We start from the raw sequence: 25,854 nt of genomic DNA, 5'->3' as shown, positions 1-25,854 counted from the left end.
TGGTCCTGGGCGATAAATTGATATATTACCCAGGCCTGTTCTGGTGGTGTAGTAGTTAAGAGTGTTGGACTAGGACTAAGGAGACCTGAGTTCAAATTCCCACTCAGTTCACTTTACTGGGTGGTTCTACAAATAAATGAGGAGCGGGGAGAACCATGTACACTACCTTGAGCTCCTTTAGGAAAATGGTATGGAGATTTAAATAGTCTCATTTCACTAAGCCGAAACAGAGGGAAGGACTTTGACTTGCGCTTGTCATGATTGGCAACAGATGTAGGCAGAGTATTGGGCCTACTTTAGTATTTCATAAAACCTGTACATTTTGACACACTAAACCAAATGCAGCTCACCAGCCATGTAATGTGACCTGATGACACGTGACCCCACCCAATACAGGAAACATAAAGCAAGAGAGTTCATGACTCCCACTCCCCACCCCCCAACATGGGCTACTGTATATGACTGCAAAGCTTTGTAGGCCTAAGTTTGTCTTTCTGTGACCGTAACAGGAATAGCAACCCATTCCTTTTCTTCCTGAGGTAACTTGGTTCACCATAAGGTCTGGATGCTGGTGCCATAGAAAAATAGTATCCAATTATTAGTGTGTAAAACATCCACTGTTTGTTATCAACCAGCAGGAAGCAGGTTTTATTATTATTATTATTATTATTATTATTATTATTATTATTACATCATCCTACCTTGGTTGAAATAAACCACCATGCCTGACGAACTGTTTGTGTCAACTGAATAACCATTTTGTTTCAGTTCGCTTGCCTCTGCAATGTATGTTTGTTCAGATTAGCATAAGAGCCTGTTGGATAAAACAAATGGCCCATCTAGTCCAGCATCCTGTTCTCACTGTGGCCCACCAGATGCCTGTGGAAACCCAAAAGCAGGATTCAAGCACAAGAGAACTCTCCCCTTTTGTGGTTTTCCAGCGACTGGTATTCAGAAGTGTTGCTGCCTCCAACTGTGGAGGCAGAGCATAGCCACCGATAGCTAGCCCACTCCTGCATGCATTTGTCTAATCTTGTTTTAAAGCTGTCTAGGCTGGTGGCCATTACTGCTTTGTCTGTGCTAAATGAGGACGCTACTTCCTTTTACCTGCCTGAATCTTCCAATACTCATCATCATTCAGTTCTAGTGTAATGGGGGGGTTACGTATGCATAATTTATATAAATTTCTATCGTTCCACATCTTACTCAACTTTTATAAGGTCCCAAATACTGCAACCTTTTACAACTCTGCAATATCTTTTTTGAGGTGAGGGGACCAGAACTCTACACAGTATTCCAAATGTGGTTCCACCATATATTTGCCACAATGGCATTGTGATAGCAGCTTTTATTTTCTAATGATTCCTAGCATAGAATTTGCCTTTTTACAGCTGCCACACATTGGGTTGACATCTTTATTGAGTTATTTACTACACTCCCAAGGTCTTGTTCCTGGTCAGTCACTACACATGGGTGGAATCTGAAGAGGCACATAGGTGAGAGCTGAACTTTTTCTACTTTACTTTCATTTCATTCACATTTTACCCAACCCTGTCCGGTCACTTCCAGTATCTTCCAGGTTGAGGGGAAAGTGTCTGCAGCAATGAAGTGCGCACACGCATATGGGAAAGTCTAAAAAACAGATACTCGGTTTTTTTAATCGGTTTTTAAAGTTCTCCTGTCAAAGGGTGTGTGTGCATTTGTCCTATATTGCAGTTCATATTTATGTACACTTTAGGAAATCTGTGGCTCTATAGCCATGCTGAGTTACTAACCAATATTCCCTTTTTGTGAATCAAGGCAAAATGGATGAAATTTACAAGATCTCTTCCACTGAGAGGGTCCAGCAGGTGGAAAAGGAACTAGCTGTACAGCTGGAAGAACTAAAGACAGAAATAGAGGGAAATGGGAATCTGCAGGGGACACGGTATTGGTAAAGAGAACTATTTTCCTCAGACAGAAACATGGTTCTAGTGTAAATGAACTGCTCTGTTTCAATGCAACTCCCATGCATTTAATTGTTTGTTAATTGCAAGAGTAGATGCCTGTTACTATAATAACTTATTTTATGTATTAAATTTATTAGTCGTTTGTTTGCCACCGCAACACAAAGCAACTCACTGTGTTTTAAGCAAACACATGCATACATTAAAACCAGCATAAAAAACTGAATTGTTATTTTAGCTTCATGATAAAGTCTCAATTAAAATAAATAAATAAAGATTCTATTTTTGAAAAAAAAACTAGAAACAACCCACCCACACAAGAAGATAATAGATAATTAAAAGCCAAAGCCCTAACGAAAAGGAAATGTTTTTGCCCAGCACCTAAAAACCATGGCAGCAGGTAAGCCTCTCTGAGGAGAGCATTCCCCAAGCAAAGAACTACCACTGAAAAGGCTCATACACAAGTCGCCACTCTCAAGACCTCCCATGGAAGGGGGCACACAAAGAAGGGCTTGAGATGATGATTGCAGCACCCTGGTCGGTTCATATGTAACATTTATCATACATTGATTTTTCTGTGTGGTGTGTTTGCTTTCTCTAATTCAATCAAATATTATAGTGGAGCAGTGGCTTTCAGCCTAGGCCCAACCTGTAGCATGGTACTTATTTTCACTTTAGTTTAAAATCCATAAATATTGCTAACTTTACTTGCTCTTTCTAGTTCTGTCCTGCTCTCCTTTCTCAAAGTGTGAGATGAACTACCCATTGAAATTAAATGGATTAGGGTGTTGAAAACTGTCACTTTGACTGAATCCTGCTAAACGTTTATGTTTTGTTCAAAATGTGTGACTCCATTCAGCACAGAGAACCTCTTCCAAAGGAGACGGCCAGTCAATCTACCCGAATCTAGTTTTTGAGAGCATCTGCTGCACATCCATTCATCCAACAAGCATTCTGGTGTGCTGCTTGTGATTTATGAATATGTCAGAAGACCATTTTGCTAAAAGCAGGGATCTGCCAATGGGCAAAAATGAAAGAGTTGTCATGGGCAGGGTGGCAGTGTATTCATAACTACTGCAGGCATAAACTATATGAATTTTACAATTTTTTCAGATGATTGATTTTTCAGACGATTTTTTCAAGTATTTTGTTGCTAATTCTACGTTTCTCTAAAGGAAGTTTGGTAATCTTTCATAGCTCTGTCCCCCTCCCAAAAGATGTTGATTACTTCAGAAGAGAAAGGGAATTGGCGCTGAAGAAATGTTTACAAGTAAGTGATGAAAATGTCAGTGTGAAAATACCTCATTAGATAACATTGTAAAAGTCTCAGAGAAACCAGTCTCAGGTCCTGTGCCTCATGCTTACCTGCCTTACTGAACTCAGTGATGCTTGCCTCTGAGTAAGCATGGTTAGGATAAGCCTGAAGTTCAGTCTTTTTAGTAATTAAACTGTATTCTATTATTTCAGCTTTTATAGTTTTTACAGGAAAATAAATCGGGGAATACGAGTGCAGTAATAAGCCCAGTGCAGCTTGTAAGAGCATGTAAGACCTTCTTATTCATGTCCCCGCTGTGAAGGGTCTGGATCCATCTGGCACTGTTAAAGTGGTGTCTGATGCCCATTGAGAGTAGTAGGGTGGAAGGCAGAAGGCCAACAGTAGGTGGAGCTAGAGCCCATGACAGCTAATTCTAGATTTGCCCCTATTCATGTCCCTGCTGAGTTCTATAAGGTTAACAATGTGGGCTCATCTGCAGTGTCATTTAATTCATCTTGTTCATTTATTTATTTTTAAGTTAAATGTCTTGCAATAGCCATATGACATTCCTACTGAGAGGACGGCATCAACGTTTTTTCCTTAGTGAAAACCTGCCTTTTCACTAACCAGTAGTAACGTGAAAAGGTTTTTAAAATCCTCTGTTAAAGTAGCACCAGTGGTTGTTTCACCCCCTGGATTTTCACTATTGCAGTTTGGTTGCAGCCCACCTTTCTGCAGCCTCCACCTCTGCACGACTCCAGTTCTCAATTGTTGCTTATGGGAGTGACCCTGTTTAACTTCCAGCTGGCTGGTGACTGCGGGTGCTGTAGACAGAATGAGTTGTGTTTTATTAACCCATCACCACAACTCACACACTTAATTAGCTCTTTTGGAAAAACCAAATGTGTGCAATATCAGTGGTACTCATAAGTACTACAGCCAGGCAAACAAACGATGAAGTGGAGGGGCGGGGTAGAGACTTGGAAACACCTTTTTTTCTTTCCTTTCAAGACAGTGTGTGAGAGAGACAGGTGCTTTCTTTACTTCCTTCTGTCCTTTCCTCTACTTGAAGGGGGCAGGGGAGAAGAAACAGCACATGTGTTTTGCTGGGTGTGCACGTACATGTGCTGTTGAATAAAGAAGGGACAGACTGAAGAGCAGATGGTTGGGAGGTGGGAAGAATAGCTAAAAGAGTACAACACGTGTGGTTCTTGAAGCCCTACCTCCAGGTGGTTATACATGCACAAAGCAGTCAGACATGGACCTGCAGAGGTCAGCAAAGGACAAATTGAAAAAGTAAACATTTTCAGTTGCGGTGCAGATGAATCCCGAGATCAAGCGCAAAGAAGCTGACAGCCAGTGCCACTTCTATGTAAATAAGAAGGCAGGCAGGTGGGGTCTGGTTTGGTGGGGCAATGCCCCATTTGGCCTAATGGTACAGCCTCCAGTATTTACTTCAATAACCTTTTGGATTTTTAAGTCTAGTGGTGTGATAATTAACTACAGTGTTTCTTCTAGTTCTTTAATTCAGCAATTAAGTTCTCCCTATCATAGGGACTCAGGATGAAGAATATTAACCGTAGTATGTCCCTTTCTCCATGGGATCACAAACACTATATTGAACTGAGAAAGGAGAGGGAAAATTCTGGAAAAGGAAATATATTTATTATCTCAATCAATTTTTCTTAATCTAAGACAGTGCTCTTAACCCTCTGTGGGTTATGGACCCTTTGAGAGTCTGATGAAAGCTCTGGACTCCCTCCTCAGAAAAATATGTGTGTGTGTGTGTGTGCGCGCGCACACACACACACACACACACACTCAATTTATTGCTTTGGAAAAAAATTGTGGTAGGTTCACAGACCTCTGAAACCCACTCTAGAATATGAAATTAAAATCAGCTTTAGTGTTCAAAACTTTCAAATGAAAGTGTTTTTGACATGTGTAGAACTCAACTGCTGCACCTAGGATGTCCTGAATCTACAGAACTTAATTTCAGAGCAAAATTATTCTTCTGTCCTTCATTTACAGGTAGCAGAGGCAAAGCCTGTTGTAATTCAGGCTGATCTCATGCAGAGGGAGCTAGAGACCTGTCTAAAAAGGGAATATACATTTGAAAGCTTACCTTTGTTACTGCACCAGGTAATATTTGTCATGCTTGTGATTTGAAGACTCATTTGGCATTTTTCAGTGTGAATTTGCTATCATGGGCACACATGAAATGAAATTTCATACAGCTATGTCTGTGAATAAAAATAGGTGCCTTTATGTAGACCTTTTTTTTTATCAAACGCTACAACCGATATTTAGTATGCTCACAAGTTGGTTTTCACTGTGGCAGCAGCACAAGGAATACCTTGTACATCTGATGGCAAGGGTATAGCTTCATTCAGCTGATTGCTTATCAAATGCCAGGAATAATCGATTGATAATTCCCAGGTAGGAGTTAATGACTAAGGTTGTTTTCCCTTTATTATCAGTCAGTTTGCAGGGTGTGGTCTAAGATCATTGCTCTGCAAGCTGTTCCATGTGGTAGAAAAGAAGGCAGTTACTCTTTGCATTGTGCAAAGAGCCACTGAAAGAGAGAGATTTGAGAGACTTTAGTTTGATGTAGCTTTAAAAAGGGCAGGTTCCAAACAGCTGCTTAGCCTTGTGACTTCTTTGCTTTGGGGATCTGATACAGGATTAGTATCTGCCTAAAGTAGGATTCTGTTGGCTTCCGTTGTACTCTGCTTATATATATGTAAACAGATATAAGCCTCCAGTGTGCTGCTTTCCCTGACATCCAGAGGAAACCAGTGCAGCCCCCAGGCGTCTTGCTTTACTGAGAAGCGAGGAGAGCATAACAGCAGCAGAGCAAGAGTGATTGTTCCTTTACATGATACAAAATATAATTACATGTGTTCTTCTCCACAGAAGTTGTACAGGGGAGCAGGAGAATATGGGCCAAGTTCCACATAATTACTTTGACTGGGGGTGGGGAACCTCAGGCTCAGTGGTTCAAGGAGGCCCTTTGCAAATCTTTGGGGTCCATCCCCAGGCCACATCCTCTCTCTGATCTCAATTGATTTTGACTAGAGGGAATATACTCTTGAACAGTGATAAAGGTAAAGGTAAAGGTACCCCTGCCCGTACGGGCCAGTCTTGACAGACTCTGGGGTTGTGCGCCCATCTCAAGAGGCCAGGGGCCAGCGCTGTGCGGAGACACTTCCGGGTCACATGGCCAGTGTGACATCGCTGCTCTGGCGAGCCAGAGCTGCACACGGAAACGCCGTTTACCTTCCCACTGGTAAGCGGTCCCTATTTATCTACTTGCACCCGTAGGTGCTTTCGAACTGCTAGGTTGGCAGGCGCTGGGACCGAGCAGCGGGAGCGCACCCCGCAGCAGGGATTCGAACTGCCGACCTTTCGATCAGCAAGTCCTAGGTGCTGAGGCTTTAACCCACAGCGCCACCTGTGTCCCATAACAGTGATAGTTTTCTAGAAAAAGAGATGCCAGAACTTGCCACAAACACCTCCCTTGTTCTATTGGAACCCACCCGAGAGGTGCTGGAACTGAGGTCCGGCGAGTTCCAGCTGAAAATAAGCTCTGCTCTTGAACTGTGAACGTGTCTGTTGCCTGTGGGATGGAGAGGAGAACTTCTGAATTGTGTGTGTCCATAACATAGCCTATTGTAGAAAGGTAATAATAATATCCATTGCTCCACCCATTTTTGACCTCCGGCATGTGGCCTCTGGATGGTGGCCCTTGGTCTAAAAAAGATTCCCAACCCCTGACCCAGGTCTTACTTTGGACTCATTCTAGTGCACTGGAATGTTTTGCTTTGCCCCATTTGGACAGCTGATTCCACACTGCATCCTGTTTTTCAAATGCTTCTCCATTCCTTTCCTTTTCAGTATTTTGCATGTGCTAATAAAAGAGGCTTGGGGACACAGGTGGCGCTGTGGGTTAAAGCCTCAGCGCCTAGGACTTGCCGATCGAAAGGTCGGCGGTTTGAATCCCTGCGGCGGGGTGCGCTCCTGCTGCTCGGTCCCAGCGCCTGCCAACCTAGCAGTTCGAAAGCACCTCCGGGTGCAAGTAGATAAATAGGGACCGCTTACCAGCGGGAAGGTAAACGGCGTTTCCGTGTGCAGCTCTGGCTCGCCAGATGCAGCTTTGTCACGCTGGCCACGTGACCCGGAAGTGTCTTCGGACAGCGCTGGCCCCTGGCCTCTTAAGTGAGATGGGCGCACAACCCCAGAGTCTGGCAAGACTGGCCCGTACGGGCAGGGGTACCTTTACCTTTTACCTTTAATAAAAGAGGCTTATCAGTAGGTCACTACTCCCTGATATACACTTGGGTCTGGCCATTTCCTTGAAGGAAATTAGTTTTGACAACTCAAAACCTTTCATAAATTCCAGCACCTATTATAGTGCTGTATTCCAGCACCTACTATAGTGCTGTATTCTGGAAACAATGCCACTGTGGGGTTTTTAAAAAAATAAAATAAAATTCTGTTGCTTTTTGTATAGTTTTTTACAGACAGAATCACGCAGCTGGTCCAAAGCAAATATTTACACATGCTTAGATGGAAGAGATTTTGTCAGCACAGCAGTGTTATTGAGCAATTCTATCCTTTGTACCAGGTATGCTAATCTCATAGTGCCACAGATGCTAAAAATAGAATCATAGATTTGTTGAGTTGGAATAGGAACATGGGTTTTCCTCCCAGGTGTGTAATAAAAGCTCAGCTGTGAGTTTGGCTTAATTTCCTTTGCATGTAGGGGACAGAACTGTAAATATGTACATACGGTTGAATCCAACTAAATCCTGCTTGGAAATAGACCCCTTAAAATCAACAGATGCAACTGACTTAATCCCATTGGGTCTACTCTGAATATGTATGGATACAACCCATTGTTTTCTTTCTGTATAAATGAAGTTCACCTTATAATGCTCAGTAAACGTTATGTGCAAGATTATGTGCCTCATACGTAATTAATCATAATGGGCGGCATCCAGTTGTGACAGCCCTCTATGGCAACCTCATTCTCAGATCCAGTGGATATCATGCACTTGCAAAAAGATGCTGCCTAGCCCCTGTTGCAATATTATCCTTACACTTGGTCATAATGAAGCATGTGCACAGCTGCTTGCACAGCAATGGCAACTCTCAAACACTTTGAGTTAATGTGAATTTCAATAATAATAATAATAATAATAATAATAATAATAATGGTACAGCTCCTTCATCAAGGAATAAAAGTTTCCCTGTTTGTAGAAAACAAGACTGTGAAAGCCTTTCCCCCTGCTATGCTAATTTTCTATGTGCAGGAACTGTGCATAGTAACTATTACAAATAGGAGATTCGGTGCCCTGGCAATCTGAAGTGCCAAAGTCTATGGAAGTTATACCATAAGTGCCTCTTCCATGTGTAAATCAGTTTTAATATTGAAAACCAGAGGGTCAGGGGACTGTTAAAAGGACATGGACCATATCGGCAATTCCAGTTATTAAGATGTCAGCAGCCTGTGGTTGTTTTGAAGATGTCTATTAAAAGAGTCTTGTGTTCTCAGTATTTCTTGGTGCATGGACCTCCATACAGTGAAAAGCTCTGAAGACTTTTTTTTAAAAGCCCTTTCCAAAACATTGTTTTTCAGATTTTATCTAGAGGACTACATCCCCCTCACACACACACAAATGGCGCCACTCCTGTTCTTGATTTGAGACTCCTGCGGAGGGAAAGGCTAAAACAAGGATGTTCTAGATAATTAATTAATCTTTCTGAGAAAATCATGTCTCTTCTCTCTATCTCCCTAGAAACAAGTGGCTCATATTATGCAGGAGTACAATGACGCTGTTCAAAGGGCAGCAAGATTGTCAAGTGCCCGGGAGAACTTCCTGGCAGGAAAGGAAAATCCTACAAATTTAGTGACCCAAGAAGACCTGGCTATTTACACACAGTGGCTAGTATGTCACCTTCACTCACTTAAGACCATCCATAACTACCTTCAGGTGAGATGACGATTATAGAATGTAAAACTTTATAACTTAATTATGGAACCTTTGGGTCCCAGTTGTGCTTTGAATACAAACACTAAATGCAAAACATGTGTTCCTCTCTGTAGGTACTCCAGTACTTGCCTGTCTCTCATAGAATGGAGATTAACAGACATCCTGTCTGGGGTGATGGTGATAAATTCAAAGCTGTTGGCAAAACTGTATATTTGTCTCCCAGTATCCAGCTCTCTATTCACCCTGACACATCAGCAACAGATGGTAAGAAGGAATTACCCTCATGTGCCTTAGAGCCTCGCTGTACAGTGTAGCAATACTGCATTAGTTTGCAGTTGTTGCATGTGGTCTGTAGGTTTCCCTTCTGTTGTTGGGATATTGCATTTTCCAAGCATGCAAACTGTTACATTGATGCTGGGGGAAATACAGAGCACTCCCCATTTGTTTTCTGTTCATTGCTAATTACATGCGGGGTGTGAAATTGAGCTGTGCAAGCATCACAAAGGAGACCACCTGCTTTGGATGCCAATGGGTCCTGGGTTCTGCACTCGGCAGGGGTGCCTGTCCCATTTCACCACCTGAGGTGAAATGAGAAGATATCCCACTGCTGCGGAAGCCTCACTTACCAGGGTTGTGCAGTGACAGCTTCTGTTAAAGTCTCACGAGATCTTGCAGACTTCTCACAAGATCGCACCACCACACAGAATTCTGCCACCTGAGGCAGCTGCTTTAGTCTGCCTTATGGGCAGGTTGTCCCTGGCCCTCTGCATCTTCAGGTAAGACAGGGAAGGACAAACCCTGTCATAAATCCTGAAGAACCACTGCTAGTCAGTGCAAATGATACTGAGCTAAGATGAATCAATGACCTGACTCAGTATAACGCAGTTTCCTGTACAGTAATCCTATTCCTACAATTTGAGCATTAACAAGGGCATACCACACAGTCCTTCCACTCTCTCAACCTTTCAATCTAAACAAAGGCCATTTCAGGATAGCAGCCAGGTGGGGATATGTAGATATACGCAGACAACATCTGGGCATTTATTCTGAAAGGAAATGAACTTTTATGGAGGCAGAAAGTTAATCACACTGATTTGCTTCTTTGCTGTTTACTTTCAGCGACGCGTTGTCCAGGAACATTTGTTTTATAGTGTTATATTAAATAAGGTCTCCAACTCAGTCCGCTTTATAGATCTAAGCTTGATAGATTAAACAGAAAATTGATTAAGCAAAACATTAGAAGCTAAGATAGAGCCAAGTGTAGAATAGGGACACAGATGGCCCATTACTGCCAAGCAGTGAGATAACAAATTAGATTATGTATAACTCTACAGATCCTCAGGAGCCTTATTGAACTTTAGCAAGTTGTTGCATGGTGATTAAAATTCTTGGTGTGTCAATGAGCTGCTGTACAAAGGACACCTGTGTGGTATAGTTATATCTGGTATTCATAGTATAACTTGGAAGAAGTTTATCATCCTAAACAAAAGGATACCTTGAAGGGCTGCTGCAAAAGTCCTGAAAGCACAAGACAGAAGCTGGTTACTAGTTCTCAAGCTGTATTAGCACAGTTTGAAATTGAACTCAACAAGAACACTTAATAAGGAACTGAGGCTTATCCTGCAACCCAAAATAAGTGTTGACTCACCAAATATCTTCATAGCAGGGGGCTCTGCTGTTCAAGAGTAAGCATTTTTTAATGACCCCAGAAGACAGTTACAAATATGGAATTTGGGGTGCATCTCACAACAACCTTTTGGGCCACCACAAAACACATCTACATGTTTAGAGGAGTGTCCTCTATGAGGTTAAATAGAGTCATAGTGCCAACACTTAGCACAAGACACTGACAGCTGTGTAGGTTCATGTTATTAATTGCCAATATATGTAGAAGTATAAGGAACCAGGGGGTGTACATCTCTCTGCAAGCGCTGGTCCACACCAAATCATAAACCCACATATCCAGACGGATGTAATGTATAGAAGATGGTGTAGAAGTGTCTGGCCCAGTGCTTCATTTTGGTGTGATACATGGCAACATTGTCATCTGGGGTTATCATGTGCTAATGAATATTGTACATCAATGTTGTGATGGTTCGTAATTGTGGTGGTTCTTGAATGGGAGAGCCTTCCAGTTAGGGAAGATGGGCCAAAGCTTACTTTGGAATGCAGGGGCATATAAATCTCAGGTTTTTTAAGTCGTTCTATTGAACTGTTTCAAACTGTCAGGTGAATAAAAAACTGGGAGCTCATGCCGCCAAGACTATCGCAGCAGCCCAACTATATTTACATCCTTTTATTTGTGATTTTAGGCTTACAACCTGGCCCTTCAAAAGGCTGGCCATATACTTTTCCAGTCTTCCTCAGTGGCCTACTGTAATTTTAATAGTTTAGGGTGTGTGTGTAATATATATATATATATATATATATGCAGGTTTTGGTGTCCTCGGGTGTCTTCCCGTGTAAAAGTTGGGGTGTCTAGGCGACGTTTCGACGAGGTCTCACTCGTCATCTTCAGGCTGGTGCTTTCGGCTTCTTGTTACTGGAACAGAGCAGGATCTCAGTGTTTGAGTTCCTATAAATACTGTTGAGGGGGTGTGGTGTATAGCCTCCAATGTTCTGGGCAGAGAGGAAGTTCCCAGGCTAGTGTGCCTTTTCTTCTTTTGTTCCTTAATTACTTGAGGGATATCTTGAGTGATTTCTTGAGTGATATCCTGAGTACCACTTAGGTGGGTCATTAGGTGTGGATTAGTTGCTAAAGTCTTTGTGTCTTGACCTCTTGAACTTTGTGAAGAGTTTTTCTGAGAAGATGGCTGTACTGCACTTAGTTGTGCTCTGGCTTGGCTTCGTGTATAGGGGCGAGCTGTGGTTTTGTGGCCTGTGTCAGCCAGATCTGTGTAGGGATTGCAGGGGGGTGCAGCATCCGGAGGTGCCACCATGGTTTGGCTACTGGATGGTGTCTGTAATTTATCTGTGGAGAGGGTCTGGGTTTGGGTCTGGTGTGGTTGATTGGTGATGGCGTTCTGTGTGCCTCTGGATCTGGTGTCAGTTTTTGTGGGGAGGGCTAATTTCCAGATGTCTGGCAAGCGGGATGTGTCGTCACGCTTGTTCATGTTGTGAGGGTGTTTCTCTATCTCGATGGCTTCCATGATTATTCTCTTGTGGTGATGTTCCATGTTAAAGAGCAATTTGGAATCTGCAAAATTAATTTCGTGTCCTGTTTCTTTCATGTGTTGGAAAAGAGAGGAAGTTTTTTCTTCTTTTTTGACGGCATTCTTGTGTTCTGCGATACGTGCATTTATTCGTCTGTTTGTTTGTCCAATGTACGTGGCTGGGCAGACTTTGCAGGGTATTTCATAGACCCCTTGGTTTTCCAACTGGATTTTATCCTTGGGGTTTCTGAGGATATTGGCTATTTTTTGGTTGGTGCAAAAGGCTGTTTTGATATTGTGTTTATGGAGGATTTTGCTAATTTTATCTGTAGTGCCCTTGATATAAGGAAGGAGGGCCATGCCATTGTTTTCTTCTGTGTCTTGGTTTTTGGGGGGTGTTTCTTTTTGGATTAGCTTCGTAACCCTGTTTTGCTGGTATCCATTGGCAATTAACACATTTGAGAGATTCTGTAACTCAGTTGTCAAGTGGTCTTTGTCAGCCAGGCGTTTGGTTCTGGAGATGAGAGTCTTGGCTACGGAGTTTATTTGTGCAGGGTGGTGGTGTGATTGTGCATGTAAGTAGCGGTTGGTGTGTGTTTTTTTCCGGTAGATAGTGTGTCCTAGGGAGCCATCAGGTTTTTTGTAGATTAGGACGTCAAGGAAGGGAAGTTGGTTGTTGGCTTCTATTTCCATAGTGAATTGTATTTTGGGGTGTAGGCTGTTGAGATGTGCCTACACCCCAAAATACAATTCACTATGGAAATAGAAGGACACCAAAACCCGAGGACACCAAAACCTGCATTCCTGTACCCGTGAAAATCTACGAAAGCATATATATATATATATATATATATAAAATGATGCACCACCAGAAGCATAAATTCACCTGAAGGCAACTTGGCAGCATTACAAAGTTTGTTTTATGCATCTTTTCAGTTTATTCTTGCCTTCTTATAGGATTCCAAGCTATGCTTCCCCAACACACTGCAGAAATTGAGGAACTAAAGCCTCAACTCAGACGTTTACTTTCTAAATTTCATATCAACTATGATGTGGAAGACCTGAAGCATTCTGCTGATGAGATGGAACTTTTTTCTATGGTAATTTAATGGTTGCTCTTATATTACTGTATATAATATGTATACTGATATGGTCCCTCTCCTCCCACTGAAAGTCTACAGCTAAAAGAATAAACAGTTCAACCAATTATTTACTTTGATATCAGCAGAGTTAAGTCTATAATGATCTCCCTTCTGAATTTTTTATGATCCTCCAAAGTGTAATAGTAAGGAATTTGGGGCAAAATCCAGAGTAATATAAGTACAATTAAATCCCATTTTAAGTCAATAGAAATTCATTATGATGTTCAGTGAAGCTTAAGTGCATACTACTCCTCTCTCTGAACTATCTAACATAGTAAATATATTGCAGTGCTCAGTGGAAACCTATGTTTACTAGTAGGGCATCTTTTTCCTGGGATGCTTAGGTCATGCATGAGTTTAGAAGCATTTTCAGAAAACAACAGACAATGAGAATATTTCCTGTTTATGATGCTGGAACACCTGGATCAGAAACCTGGGGTACCAGAGACCCCAACATGGCTTTGAAAAAGAGAGCCAACTGGATTCCTTTCATAAAGGTAATAAGACCTGCATTTGGTTCTTCTGATAAATTGTCTGCTCAGGCTAAAATATCTAAATTCCCAGCTTCTCACTAGCAAACCATGTGTACTCATCCTGAGTTGAAGTGGGTTAAATGGTCTCAGTTCAAAGGCTCTTGTCCAGAAACTTGGCATATGCAGAAATATGATTGGCTGCCACCTTTGACAGAGGTGATTGAATATTTCGACAGAGTAGTGGGGTGGCTGGATTCATCCCTTCCACAATGGTTAGCACTAAGAGCAGCAAACAAATGGTAAGATCTTTGCACACATTCATTTCTGTACAACATTGGCACACCTGGATCAAGCCCAAATCTGCTGAGTGCTAGTTTTTTCTTTCATGCAAAGCATCCTTTAGTTCCTGTATGCGCAAATTTGTGCACACAAAACAATTCAATATGTCCCAATCACCTGTGCTGCATTAGGATGAGGAATGTGTTTTCTTTATGTTCCTTACACATGCTTTTTTACTGACAAGCAGATTAAACCTAACCAAGATCCATGGCAGCAAAAAATGTTCAGGAAACTGGAGCATCGGAAGGTTGATGAACTTCTGCAGATTCAGTCAAAATTTTTAGAGGTAATAAAAACTGCTGAGTAACTGTTTCTCCACTCCCCACGTCCATTTTTTAGCATTTCAAGGTTCTTGGTATATTTCTAACTTGTATCCACTTCTATCAAACCTGTCTCCAATTTGTGTGATATGTAGCAGGTTTACGTCAAATTACCCGTATTTTTCGCTCTATAACATGCACCCGACCATAGCACGCACGTAGTTTTTAGAGGAGGAAAATCCACAGGCATGCCATCCGTAGGCATTCCCTCCATAACACGCACAGACATTTCCTCTTACTTTTTAGGAGGAAAAAAGTGAGTGTTATGGTGCAAAAAATACGGTATTTATTTTTACTTTAAGTGAATCAAAACTTTTTTGGGTATTTCAGGATGAAGTTTTAAAAAAACTCTACACTCATTAACAGGAAAGAATTCCACAGTCAGTGATTCCAAAGACTGTTTTTACTCAGGACACCATGAACTTTCATTTTCACATTTTGTCTTTGCAATTTATAGTGGGGTGGGGTGTTTTTTTTTACGTACTCTTATGTTATGTCTAAACTTATTTGCCATTTCTTGAAATTTCAAATCGCTCAGTTGGATCCAGACAAAGTTAGTCTATATTATCTGAACTGTGGCTTCTGGTTTTGCTAAAAGTCAAAATATGTTGCTGTGACAAACTAGGTTTCCAATCCGGAACAAGTGATGGAGGTTCTTCAGGAGCAAGCATCTGCAGTGCTAGAGCCAAGATCAATGACATCGGCTTTTAGTACTTTTACACCTTCTTTTAATTCACAACAATATGATCAAATCTGGAACAAGATTTACCACAACTCCAGATTCCATCAGGTAAATATGCAGAAGATTTTATAAACTGAAATTTGTGTAGGTCTCTATAGGGATCGTGTATATTTTCTTTTGGAATGAATTTTGTTACTTTTGAAGAGGATCCTCCAATTCAGGGTAAGTTAAAATATTATGTGACAACTGAGCTCCCATTTGACTACCGTGTATTTACGAAACTGCTGTCCTTGCTTTATTTTGTGATGACTTGCATTTTGCTTCATAATAGTTGGACCTGATAAAATGCCACCACCTTTTTATTACTTCATATAATCAGGCGTCAATATGAGTCATCACAATAAGATTATCACTCAGTGGGGTTGGTTTCATGGAAGTTGAGAGCATCGTTTAGGATGCATGTATGACTAGTATCTCAAATGGAGTCCTGAAAGGTCTGTGTTCCAAAATATAACCCCACCACCAGTTACTTCTTTGTTTGTTGGTGACTTCGGCAGTGTAAGAGATTCTCAGTCTGCTTTGAAGTTGATAATGGTTTGTGAAAGTCCAAACAGGAACATAATACTTTTGTAAGAATAGACTAAAAATCACAGAGCAGTGTGCTAGCTTCTGAACAGATCATAGGGTGGTATTCAACAAAGTAACTGTCTAGCGCAAGGTTAATACTAGCACAATGGTGTTTCTCTCCCTTTCCTTCCCTATGTGTGCCATGTGCAATCCCAAAATATGTTTGGAGGTTGGGGAGGAATCCAGAATACATCTTGCGGGGGGTGGGAGTGCAGGAAGAAAAGTTGAGGAGGATGTTCCATTGCAAAAGGAGAATCCTTGTGCTGGCAAAACATTGTCCTTAGTCCTGTGTTGAATACAATTCAGAATGTGTGACAGAGAGATCCCACCCTCCTCCTTGGAAAATAATGGAAAATAATGGAGAAATCTGTTTGGTACTTCTTTTTTGCAGTCCTTAGTAGGTAGCAAAGGTTGATCTCTTCGTCACCATATATTGCTGCTGTACTAGCCATTTTGATAGGTCACAAGTTGTACAAGCAACAAGGGAACCAGTGGGCTATGATGTAAGGATTCCTTTGTTCATAATTTTATAGTTACAAAAAGCTTGAAAATGAAAACTTTTGTGTGTGTTTGTCTATAATAACTAGCCCTTAAATATGGACAGGAGCAAACCAGTGATGATGTTGATAATCTTACCATGGCAACTGGTGAGAAGGATATGGGACATTCCAACTTTAACAAGACCTCCACTTCTTCAAGAAAGAAAAAAGACACAAGGTGAAATGAATATTGCCGGTTCCTCTGTGTGATGCTTGTGTTTAATGCTAAAAATGAATGGGCTGTACCAAAGCAGTCAAAACACAAATGGAAGGGCAGCTTCTCAAATTGCCCTATCTCCTTCCCAGTGTCGAGCACTTACCCAGGCATTGGGAAGGAAATATGAGGGCTCTAGGACCCTGGCAGAGCCTCACACCTCTTTCCCAAAGCTTGGTTTAAGGTGGCACAACAAGGATTAGGGGGAGGGCATCAAATGGCCTTGCACTGGGCAGCATATTATCTTTTTTAAAAAAGATATTTATTGAAGTTTTAAAAGTTATACAAAAAAAAGTAACAAAAACAAAACACAAACACAAAAAATAACAGATATAAAAAAACCAAAATACAAAACTAAAAACTAAAAACAAATAAGGTTTCGTTCCCTTATTTTCTTATAACTTACTTCCCCGACCTCCTCATACCTCCCCTTTCTGTATTCCAATTTCTAATTATTAATTCAACAAATCCTCTCCCTTAATTTTCATTTAATTTTTAACCTTTCTTTTCTTTTTACTTAATCATTACAGCTGAAAACCACTTAGTTTCTAAACCAACATCATTCTAACATTCATTAATTTTGCAATATTTCCTAAGATAGTCCTTAAATTTCTTCCAATCTTCTTCCGCCATCTCTCTTCCTTGGTCTCGGATTCTGCCAGTCATTTCTGCCAGTCCCATATAGTCTATCACCTTCATCTGCCATTCTTCCAAGGTGGGTAGATCTTGTGTCTTCCAATACTTTGCGATGAGTATTCTTGCTGCTGTTGTTGGGCAGCATATTATCAAGGTCCACCCCTGCATATGTGTACTCACTGGCACCACCTTAAATGTGATTGCACTAACGCACTCTCCTGGGCCTTCTAAATGTTGTTCTGTTCTGGAGGTTTCCATGTGAGTGATTGCAGTAGGAGCTTTACCTCCTAGAAAGCAAATATAAAGAGATTATGCAATTTAGATGTAACTGAGAATCTCTTTGAGGAACAGTAATTTAATTAAATTTCTCCTTCTTGGGGAAAAAATGTAGTTACACAACGACCTTGCAGCTGCTGGGGTTAGATGAGGACATGGAGGCCGACAGCAAGGGGCTTCCCATGAGGAAAGGAGCCTACTTATCTCTCCTCCTTTTGCGTCACTTGCAAATCCGAGAGCTGCAGGTAAAAAGAAAAATCGCATTCAAATGTTCATATTATGCAAGACTGTACATAACAAGACTTATTTTTATTTCGTCGTAACCTCTCATTTGTACTAGAGAATTTGTTTGGGCATCCTCAACTACTTCAGATCCGTTGAAAGAACCCTAACCATCAGCACCTCGGGTCTTGCCTTGAGTGCCGGCCATCTGGTCTCCACTGCTGAAGATTCCTGTTGGGTAAATGCAGCCAAAGGGGGCAGAGGTGCCTATGGTGGTCTTGGTTCACACCCCTATGTGCATTACACACCAGCCGACTATAAGGTGAGGCATTTGGGTACTTTGTAAAATAGCTTCATAGACAGACACATGAATAAAATAGGCGCGGCACCAAGGTCAAGGGGTGTTCCAGCTGACCTTGCATGCAGAAGGGCCCTGGTTCAATCCCTGCCATTTCCAGCTCCCTGGAGAATTGCTGCCAATCGGAGTAGAGGATCTGAGATAGATGGACCAATGGTCTGACTTAGTGTTAGGCAGCTTCATATATATATGGAGTAGGTCCTGCATGTTACAGGATATAGCATATGGGGGCATTTAGGGGAATCCCCAGTCTCCTTACAACCCCAGCTCTATTTATGACAATCTGTATTTACCCAAGCTGATGAAGTGCAGGTCATAAAATCAAAGCCATATGCCTTATGCGGAAATGCATGTGAGTGTTCCACATCTGACACAGAGTTATAGATTTCTTATCTGTGTTCAAAGGTCGAAGCAGACAAATTAACATTAGGCATATGCCTTCGTTGTATTGCTTTCAATGCCAGCTAAAGCCTTTTTTGCTTAGCCAGGCTACCCTGTTATGTAATTTTCTGGTGCACATTTGCTTTTCAAACTTTATTTCTCATTTGAAAAATAATTTTCAAATAATTTGTCTATTTTTATTGCTATTGTTAAATGGCTATTTTATACCATTTTATGTAAGCTACTTATGGAGGGTATTTTTAAAATTAAGTGGTGTATAAATTTCACTAACTAAATAAATGCAGCAAACACATGAGCAAAGTCTCTCTCCTGTACACTGCAGCCTCCCCCACTACTAAAATTACTATCCTAATCGTGTATTTTCAGAAGTGCCCCATGGATCTCATTGGGACTTGCTCACCAGCAAGCATGCTTAGTCTTGCAGCCTTAAAGCAATCTGTTCTATGGATGGGTCAGACTTTTAACATTAAAAATTTGCCTTCAGCTTGAAATTCACAAAAAATACACTGCTTCCACTCCTAAATCTCATTGCCAACCAGAACTGAATCTTCCTCCACAAGTTTACAGCAGGTCAAACTCTTCCATACCTTTACAAAACTCTTGAAAGTTACACACACACATGTAGGTACGTGTGCCCACATGCCCACATGTACATGCACTGTTTTATTTGGTACTTCTAATATAGGCTTCGTTGGGACGCGGGTGGTGCTGTGGGTAAAACCTCAGTGCCTAGGACTTGCCGATCGCATGGTCGGCGGTTCGAATCCACGCGGCGGGGTGCGCTTCCGTCGTTCGGTCCCAGCGCCTGCCAACCTAGCAGTTCGAAAGCACCTCCGGGTGCAAGTAGATAAATAAGGACCGCTTACTAGCAGGAAGGTAAACAGCGTTTCGTGTGCTGCGCTGGCTCGCCAGATGCAGCTTGTCACGCTGGCCACGTGACCCGGAAGTGTCTGCGGACAGCGCTGGCTCCCGGCCTATAGAGTGAGATGAGCGCACAACCCTAGAGTCTGGCAAGACTGGCCCGTGCGGGCAGGGGTACCTTTACCTTTACCTTTAATATAGGCTTCATCATGTGTTTATTTTTAATCTGTCCCTGGCACAGGTTCACAGTGTGCAGTTTATGGAGTTTGCAGAGGTAGAAAACCACGATGATTTTTACACCACAGAGGACATGTATGTTCACACCCAGGATCAGCGAGGGGCTTTTGTGATGTACGATGTCGCCCTCCAGGACCTGAAAAAGCTAGAAAAGCAGCTTCTGCTTGTGGCAACCCAGTACATTGAGGCAGGGAAAGGTAAGAATCATCACAGTTTGGTACACTTCTGCAAATGAGAAGGACAGAGAGGGGGGAAAGGAGCACAAATAGGAATGATCATTCACAAGGATGATCACCAGCTCAAAAGTTGGTATCCCAAAATCTCGGCCAGGGTGCCTGACTTTGCTAAACGTCAGTTTATAGTAAGCTGCTTATTGTCAGCTACTGAGCCAGCCTAGCAGAGTGGGACTCTGGACTCTTTTCATATGATTGTGTGAAATGTTGAGGTCTATGTTAGTGTTTCCCAAACTTGGGTCTCCAGCTGTTTGTGGACTACAACTCCCACCATCCCTAACTAGCAAGCCCAGTGGCCAGGGATGATGAAAATTGTAGTCCGAAAACAGCTGCAGACCCAAGTTTGGGAAACACTGGTCTGTGTCGATGGTGACACAGCAAGCACCTTTAGGCACCTCATATCACAATGTCTAGTCTATATTTGTTGTTGGACTGGGGCAAGGGACCTTTTTCAAGTAGAGGACAACCTTCCAAGGGCTGAATGTCAGTGGTGGGTGGGGCCAGAGGATGTCACTCTTTTGTGCAGCAAGCTTCTTTCCAGCCAGTGCCAGATTTACGTATAAGCTAAACAAGCTATAGCTTAGGGCCCCACTCTCTTGGGGGCCCCAAAAAAATTTAAAGGAAAAAAACCTGGATGTACATTTCCAAAATATGAGATGAAAAAACAAATAAAATAAAACCTATATACAGCAACAGTGTTTGTGTTGTGTAGCTTCCTGTGATGTAATTAGGTCCATAAATTACCATATAGCATATATTCAACACAAGAAACAGCGACAATTTGTTGTTGACAAAGGACAGCTGGACATATAAAGGGCCCCATTACCTTCAGTAGCTTAGGGCCTCATCAAACCTAAATCTGGCCCTGTTTCCAGCAATGTAAAACCCAGATGTTTATCACACTCATCTCTCCAGCCTTCATCCAGGCAAGCAGGAGGTATCATTACAGTTCAAATATTCATCTCACCCAGGCAAAAGCACTTAAGAGGTTGTGGAACGAGGTTGGTGGGCTGTGTGTGGCTTGGGAGAGCCCTTGGAGCCAGATAGAGAGGTTTGGAGAGCCACATTTTGTTAAGTAGGCATTGTTCTTCCTTAGCTTGCTGGTTTCTGTGGAAATGCCTGTTGTGCTGTTTTTCCTTTTCGAGGTCACAAAGCATGCGGTGATTCCAGTAATAGCAACTACTCAGCCTGGGCTCATGCATCAGTGGATCGATCTGCAGTAATTCTTGACCTTTGGACTTGTGAAACAGCTTTCTTAGAAAATAAATGGCAGGTGTATATATATATTCCCACATTATTTTTAAAAACCAACCAATCTGAGCTCCTGTTACATTTGATATTTTTTTAAATTAAAATTATTTCTCATCCTTGCTTCCAAAGTTGCCTAGAGCTCTCTCTCTGTGTTGGACTGTTCAAACCAACTATACTTGCAAACAGCAATCATTAGCATTTTTGGAATAAAGTATTTGATATCCCCCTTCGCCCAGTCATCTTATGTAGCTCTAATAGCTATAATGTATCTGAAAAACTTAAATTAATTGGTTTGGATATTTTCCAGAGCTATCATAATTCAAGTGTGAGATGTGACAAAATCCAACGCAAATATCAGACTAATGTTTCATTGAATTTCAGTGGGCTTACTCTAAGTATCACTTTAATCTGAATACTCTATTGTTATTAAATGAATATGAAGCTGATTTTTTAAATTATACTCAATTTTTATCATCTGAAACACAGTACTAAAAAAGAACTTGCATTACAAAACATTTTATCTTGAAGCATTTTAACTCTCCTGTTCCACAACCCATCCAGCCCTTCCTTTATAGAAATTAAGGTATCTATTTCCCAAAGTCCCATCCCCAGAATGGCTAAGCCACATAAAACATAGCTGACTAAATTAACAAATAAGAGAGAGAGGTGAAATAGGGAAAGTTAACTTTTTTAAAAAAATAGAGAGAAATTGTTAAGGAAAAAATCTAGGTGCAAGGCTGCTCAGTCACCCAGCTCATCGGGCAGAGCCCACGGGTCCCTACGGAATAAAGGAAGGATTCTAGCCACCAACCGGAGCAAATATCTGTAGACCAAAGTTTATTGCGCAATAGGTTCAAAGAGCAAATTTGAACCCCAAGGATGGGGTGACAAAGACTTTTAAAACTTTCCCACCATATCCCAGAATACAGTTCGTACAGCATCATTGCTACATCACTGACATGTCACAAAAGGGGAGGGGTTAACCTTGGCAAACAGGTCCAGACAAGTCCTTGGTACAAGATTAGCATGAGCAGACATGGCAGGGCAAGACTCAGGTATAAGATTAGCATAGACAAATATGTCTTAAGTACCCACTACCCAAAAGTACAATAGAAGTTCCTTTGCATGTCTGGAGCCTGAGGCGAGTCAGGCGATGAGATTTGGCTTCCTTTGGCTAACAATGAGCCCAGCAATTGTCACCTCTGGGAACTTCCTGGAGTCCTTTTTCAAGGGGAAAATAGCTTTGGAATGGAGGAAACTGGGAAAGGAGATGATTTTATATTATTTTTAAAGCTAGGTAACTTTCCTGAGCTGTCAAGTTGAAAGGATACATTCAGGCATAATATTTGTATTATTTAACTTTAAAGATGTGCCCCCCCCCGATAATTTCCATAACAGAAATTATCATTTTTTTAATAAAACAAAACACCACCTACATATTTTTGCTTTAAATCTATTTTCAGCTTTTGAATAGTTACTTCGAAGCATATCAACATGCATTAGATTCAGAAGAAAGATTTGCTTTGGCCCAAGTTGTAATAGACATCATGTACAGACGCCCTCGATTTGATTTCCATCTTGGGCATTTTGTGAACATCTATAAAGATGAATGTGCTTGCCTTGAGCTTCACCTACAGCTGGTGAGAGGTGTACTGAACAAACAGGTTAGTGGACTCTTTGAGTTTTTTATTTATTATTTTTAATCTGTTTTCTTACATTTATATCCCACCTTTTCTGCTACATGAGGCTTGTGTTTTTATTTATTTGGTTTTTAGATAGATAACCAACGTGAATATAACCACAGGATTTGGCGTGATGGTCCCAAAGGTGGCACCTGTGAATTTGGTTTCCCCCCATATATAATTGCAAAACAATTAATTGCTATTAATAACACCCCGTGAGTAATGTCTGTCTCTCTTTATCATAAGATTCAAGTACTGTATTATAAGGGAGCCCATCTTTAACTTGCTCAGTCAGAATCTTCCACAAAAAGTCACACTGTTATCCCTGTGAATTAAAGTGAGGTTGATGCAGATAAGCTAATCAAACTGTAGATGTGTAGCTTTGTTTTGTCAGCTTTCAAACGGACCTACTTTGCACATAATGTTAAGCCAAATGAACAAACGTGGCTTTTCCAAATGAAGATTTTATTGACAACATTGCAAAGGGAGGTTTACAAAGGGTTTTCAGCTCCCCAACCACACCCCACATTACTCCTTTAAACTATGGAGGTTTGAAGGAGAAGCAGGAAGGACAGCTGGGAGTGCACCTTCCTCACCAAACCTCCCATCCCATTCCCCATCAGTGGCGTAGCGTGAGGGGTGCAGGGGGGGCTGGCCGCACCGGGCGCAACATCTGGGGGTTAGGGGGTGCAAATCCACGGGTTAGGAGGCACAAATTACTTGCCTTGCCCCGGGTGCTGACAACCCACGCTATTCCTTCCAGTAGCACCTTAAAGACCAACTAAGTTAGTTCTTGGTATGAGCTTTCGTGTACACGTGTATCTGAAGAAGTGTGCATGCACACGAAAGCTCATACCAAGAACTAACTTAGTTGGTCTTTAAGGTGCTACTGGAAGGAATTTTTTTTGTTTTGACTATGGCAGACCAACACGGCTACCTATCTGTAACCCACGCTATGCCACTGTTCCCCATTGACCTTGCCAAACCTCCCTTTAGACCCCTCCACTGTTGAGGGAAGTCCAAGAACATGAGCAACAAAGGGGAGAAATATTTTCTCACATCTGTCCCCTCCCGACTAGCAATGGTAGCAATAACAGCAGGACGGAAAGGAGATATTCTCTCCTTCACTTCTGCCTCTTCGGTGGCAGCAACAGGACAAAGAAACAAAGGAGAGAAGGCCTTCCTACCCTTCATCCTGCTGTTGCTGTCACTGCCAGTAACAGGAGGAAGGGGTGACAGGGGAGGTGGGCAGTGGCAGCAGAGTATGGCCGTTGCTGAGGAGGTTCCCCATCCTGGCCTGCCTGTTCCTTTGTTGCTCTCCCGAGCCAGCCACCACCCATGCTGCTAACTCACTTGGCTGGTCAGCCTGCTCTGCCTGCCTGGGCTGCTCACCTACAGTGCCGTTTGCATGGCTCCCCATGATGGCATTCTTACAATGTCATTATATACTAGATACAGAATGATTTAAAAATGGAGAATATGTATTTACGCAATTTACATAAAACAGTATGTAAAAGTTTGTGTGGAATGTATCAGATTTCAGGTTAGCTTAAACAAAACTATCATTTGTCCTATTAGGCTCCTTGAAAACAAAAGTTATTTCTCGTAATGTAATGATTCTATCCTTTCATAATGCTTTTTAATTTTGTTTTTGTTTTCAAAGTTCGGCTTTGAAGAACATTTATTTGCTCGAGTTCCACCCTTCCCTTGGCCTAGTATCTTTAGTTCCTAAAGCTCTGGGTCATATCCTCCAGGAGTTCCAGCAAAGCTGTAGGCCAAAGACAGCCAGGGAGGCAATTAATCTGGAAAAACATGTGCTTCAACTTGCCCTGGACACATGGCTGACCATGGAACAGCCAGAGTCTTTTTATGGCTCTCAAATTCAGAAAGATGTACGTATGTCTTCTACATTCTAAATCTGTGGTGATTTTGTCTTGTTTTTAAATAATTCAGGCTATGATACACATTCTTAACTGAAAGTAAGTGCCCTTTTATTTAATGGGACTTACTTTCAAGAAGACAAGCATAGGACTCTGCTGTTAGTGATGTCTGTTGCAGACTCTACACATTCATGTCAGTTAAAATGGACTGATCTGTTGATATGGTCTACAAATCTTCTTTCTCTTGTTGACACAGTCAACTAAAAGTTTCAATACAAACTTTTAAGGATTTTATGCTTGTGAGCTGGACAAATTCAATGGCACCCTTGTGACCTAAGGTTAAACACTCATGTATTAGCTAGTAGAGAACAATAACAGTTATCAACCCATCTAGGAGCTCAGAGAACCTTTATTGTTCTTCTTTAGCTTCAATGGAATCTTCTAGCTAATCCCTTTCAGTGTCAATTAAACCATTATATTTAACAGCCTTAACTTGTCATCTGAACCTGGGCTTGTGGTTTGATAAGACAATTGAGCAACAACATTATTTTTACTGACTGTTGAAAGGAAGTGTATGTCCCCCATAGTTATTCACAGAAGTTCTGGTTGAAGATCCTTGTCTTGTAAGAGAGATTGCTATGTCAGCACTGAAATCAGCAGAAGAGGGAAAGCAGAAACAGGGTAAAGAAAAGCAAGCTTTTATTCTGAACATCTTCTCAAGGCTCCTTGAACTTCTAACCCTCCGCCATCGATTGATAGAGGCAGCAGTAGAAAGTGCACAGCTGCAGAGGTAAAGTAATGGGCACATGGGATGGCAATGCAGGGAGCTATATTGAAATCCCATTGAAGAAGGATTGAAAGTAACCATTAAGGACTTTTGTGCAGCAGGGTTTTTTTTCCTACTCTTGGGGTATGTAGGTTAAAATGCATATCCAGTGACATTTAGGTCTCTCCTCTCGGCAGTCCCTCCAAACCACTATTTCAGGTATGCCACCTTTATTCCACCCAGATGAGGAACCCCTTTCAGCCCAAGGGCTACATTCTCTTCTGGGCAACTGTTTGGGACCCACATGCCAGTGGTGGGCGGGGCCAGAGCAATGAATGTGAATTTTATCTTTGTAGAATAGGCTA

General features: G+C 41.7%; 1 protein-coding gene and 1 long non-coding RNA gene across 6 annotated transcripts in view; one reads left to right on the top strand and one right to left on the bottom strand.

Moving 5' to 3' along the window:
- Positions 1–25,854, top strand: part of LOC309366602 (uncharacterized protein) — a 59,048-nt gene that overhangs the window by 2,925 nt on the left and 30,269 nt on the right. For 3 of the 5 annotated variants that reach the window (XM_081905288.1, XM_081905285.1, XM_081905286.1), the window contains exons 2-21: positions 1,392–1,496; positions 1,801–1,933; positions 3,144–3,216; positions 5,233–5,343; positions 7,715–7,828; positions 9,003–9,197; positions 9,311–9,461; positions 13,307–13,449; positions 13,836–13,988; positions 14,491–14,589; positions 15,249–15,413; positions 16,537–16,649; positions 17,713–17,842; positions 17,938–18,141; positions 19,682–19,874; positions 21,056–21,183; positions 22,625–22,825; positions 22,937–23,058; positions 24,507–24,735; positions 25,311–25,513. In XM_081905288.1, coding sequence (XP_081761414.1) covers positions 1,392–1,496; positions 1,801–1,933; positions 3,144–3,216; positions 5,233–5,343; positions 7,715–7,828; positions 9,003–9,197; positions 9,311–9,461; positions 13,307–13,449; positions 13,836–13,988; positions 14,491–14,589; positions 15,249–15,413; positions 16,537–16,649; positions 17,713–17,842; positions 17,938–18,141; positions 19,682–19,874; positions 21,056–21,183; positions 22,625–22,825; positions 22,937–23,058; positions 24,507–24,735; positions 25,311–25,513 — 2,965 coding nt within the window. Of the gene's footprint in view, positions 1–1,374; positions 1,497–1,800; positions 1,934–3,143; positions 3,217–5,232; positions 5,344–7,714; positions 7,829–9,002; positions 9,198–9,310; positions 9,462–13,306; positions 13,450–13,835; positions 13,989–14,490; positions 14,590–15,248; positions 15,414–16,536; positions 16,650–17,712; positions 17,843–17,937; positions 18,142–19,681; positions 19,875–21,055; positions 21,184–22,624; positions 22,826–22,936; positions 23,059–24,506; positions 24,736–25,310; positions 25,514–25,854 lie in introns of all 5 variants that reach the window. The other 2 variants (XM_081905287.1, XM_081905289.1) reach the window with 2 other exon arrangements.
- LOC309366605 lies at positions 17,661–21,042 on the bottom strand. The gene is made up of 2 exons (XR_014166811.1): positions 20,737–21,042; positions 17,661–17,836 (listed from the first exon to the last, which is right to left on the bottom strand). It is a non-coding gene; the product is annotated as an uncharacterized lncRNA (long non-coding RNA).

This window comes from Podarcis melisellensis, assembly GCF_964234715.1.
Source record: "Podarcis melisellensis genome assembly, chromosome: 3".
Classification (NCBI taxonomy): domain Eukaryota; kingdom Metazoa; phylum Chordata; class Lepidosauria; order Squamata; family Lacertidae; genus Podarcis; species Podarcis melisellensis.
Note: the sequence above shows the minus strand (reverse complement) of the source record. Positions and strands in the feature narration are given on the sequence as shown.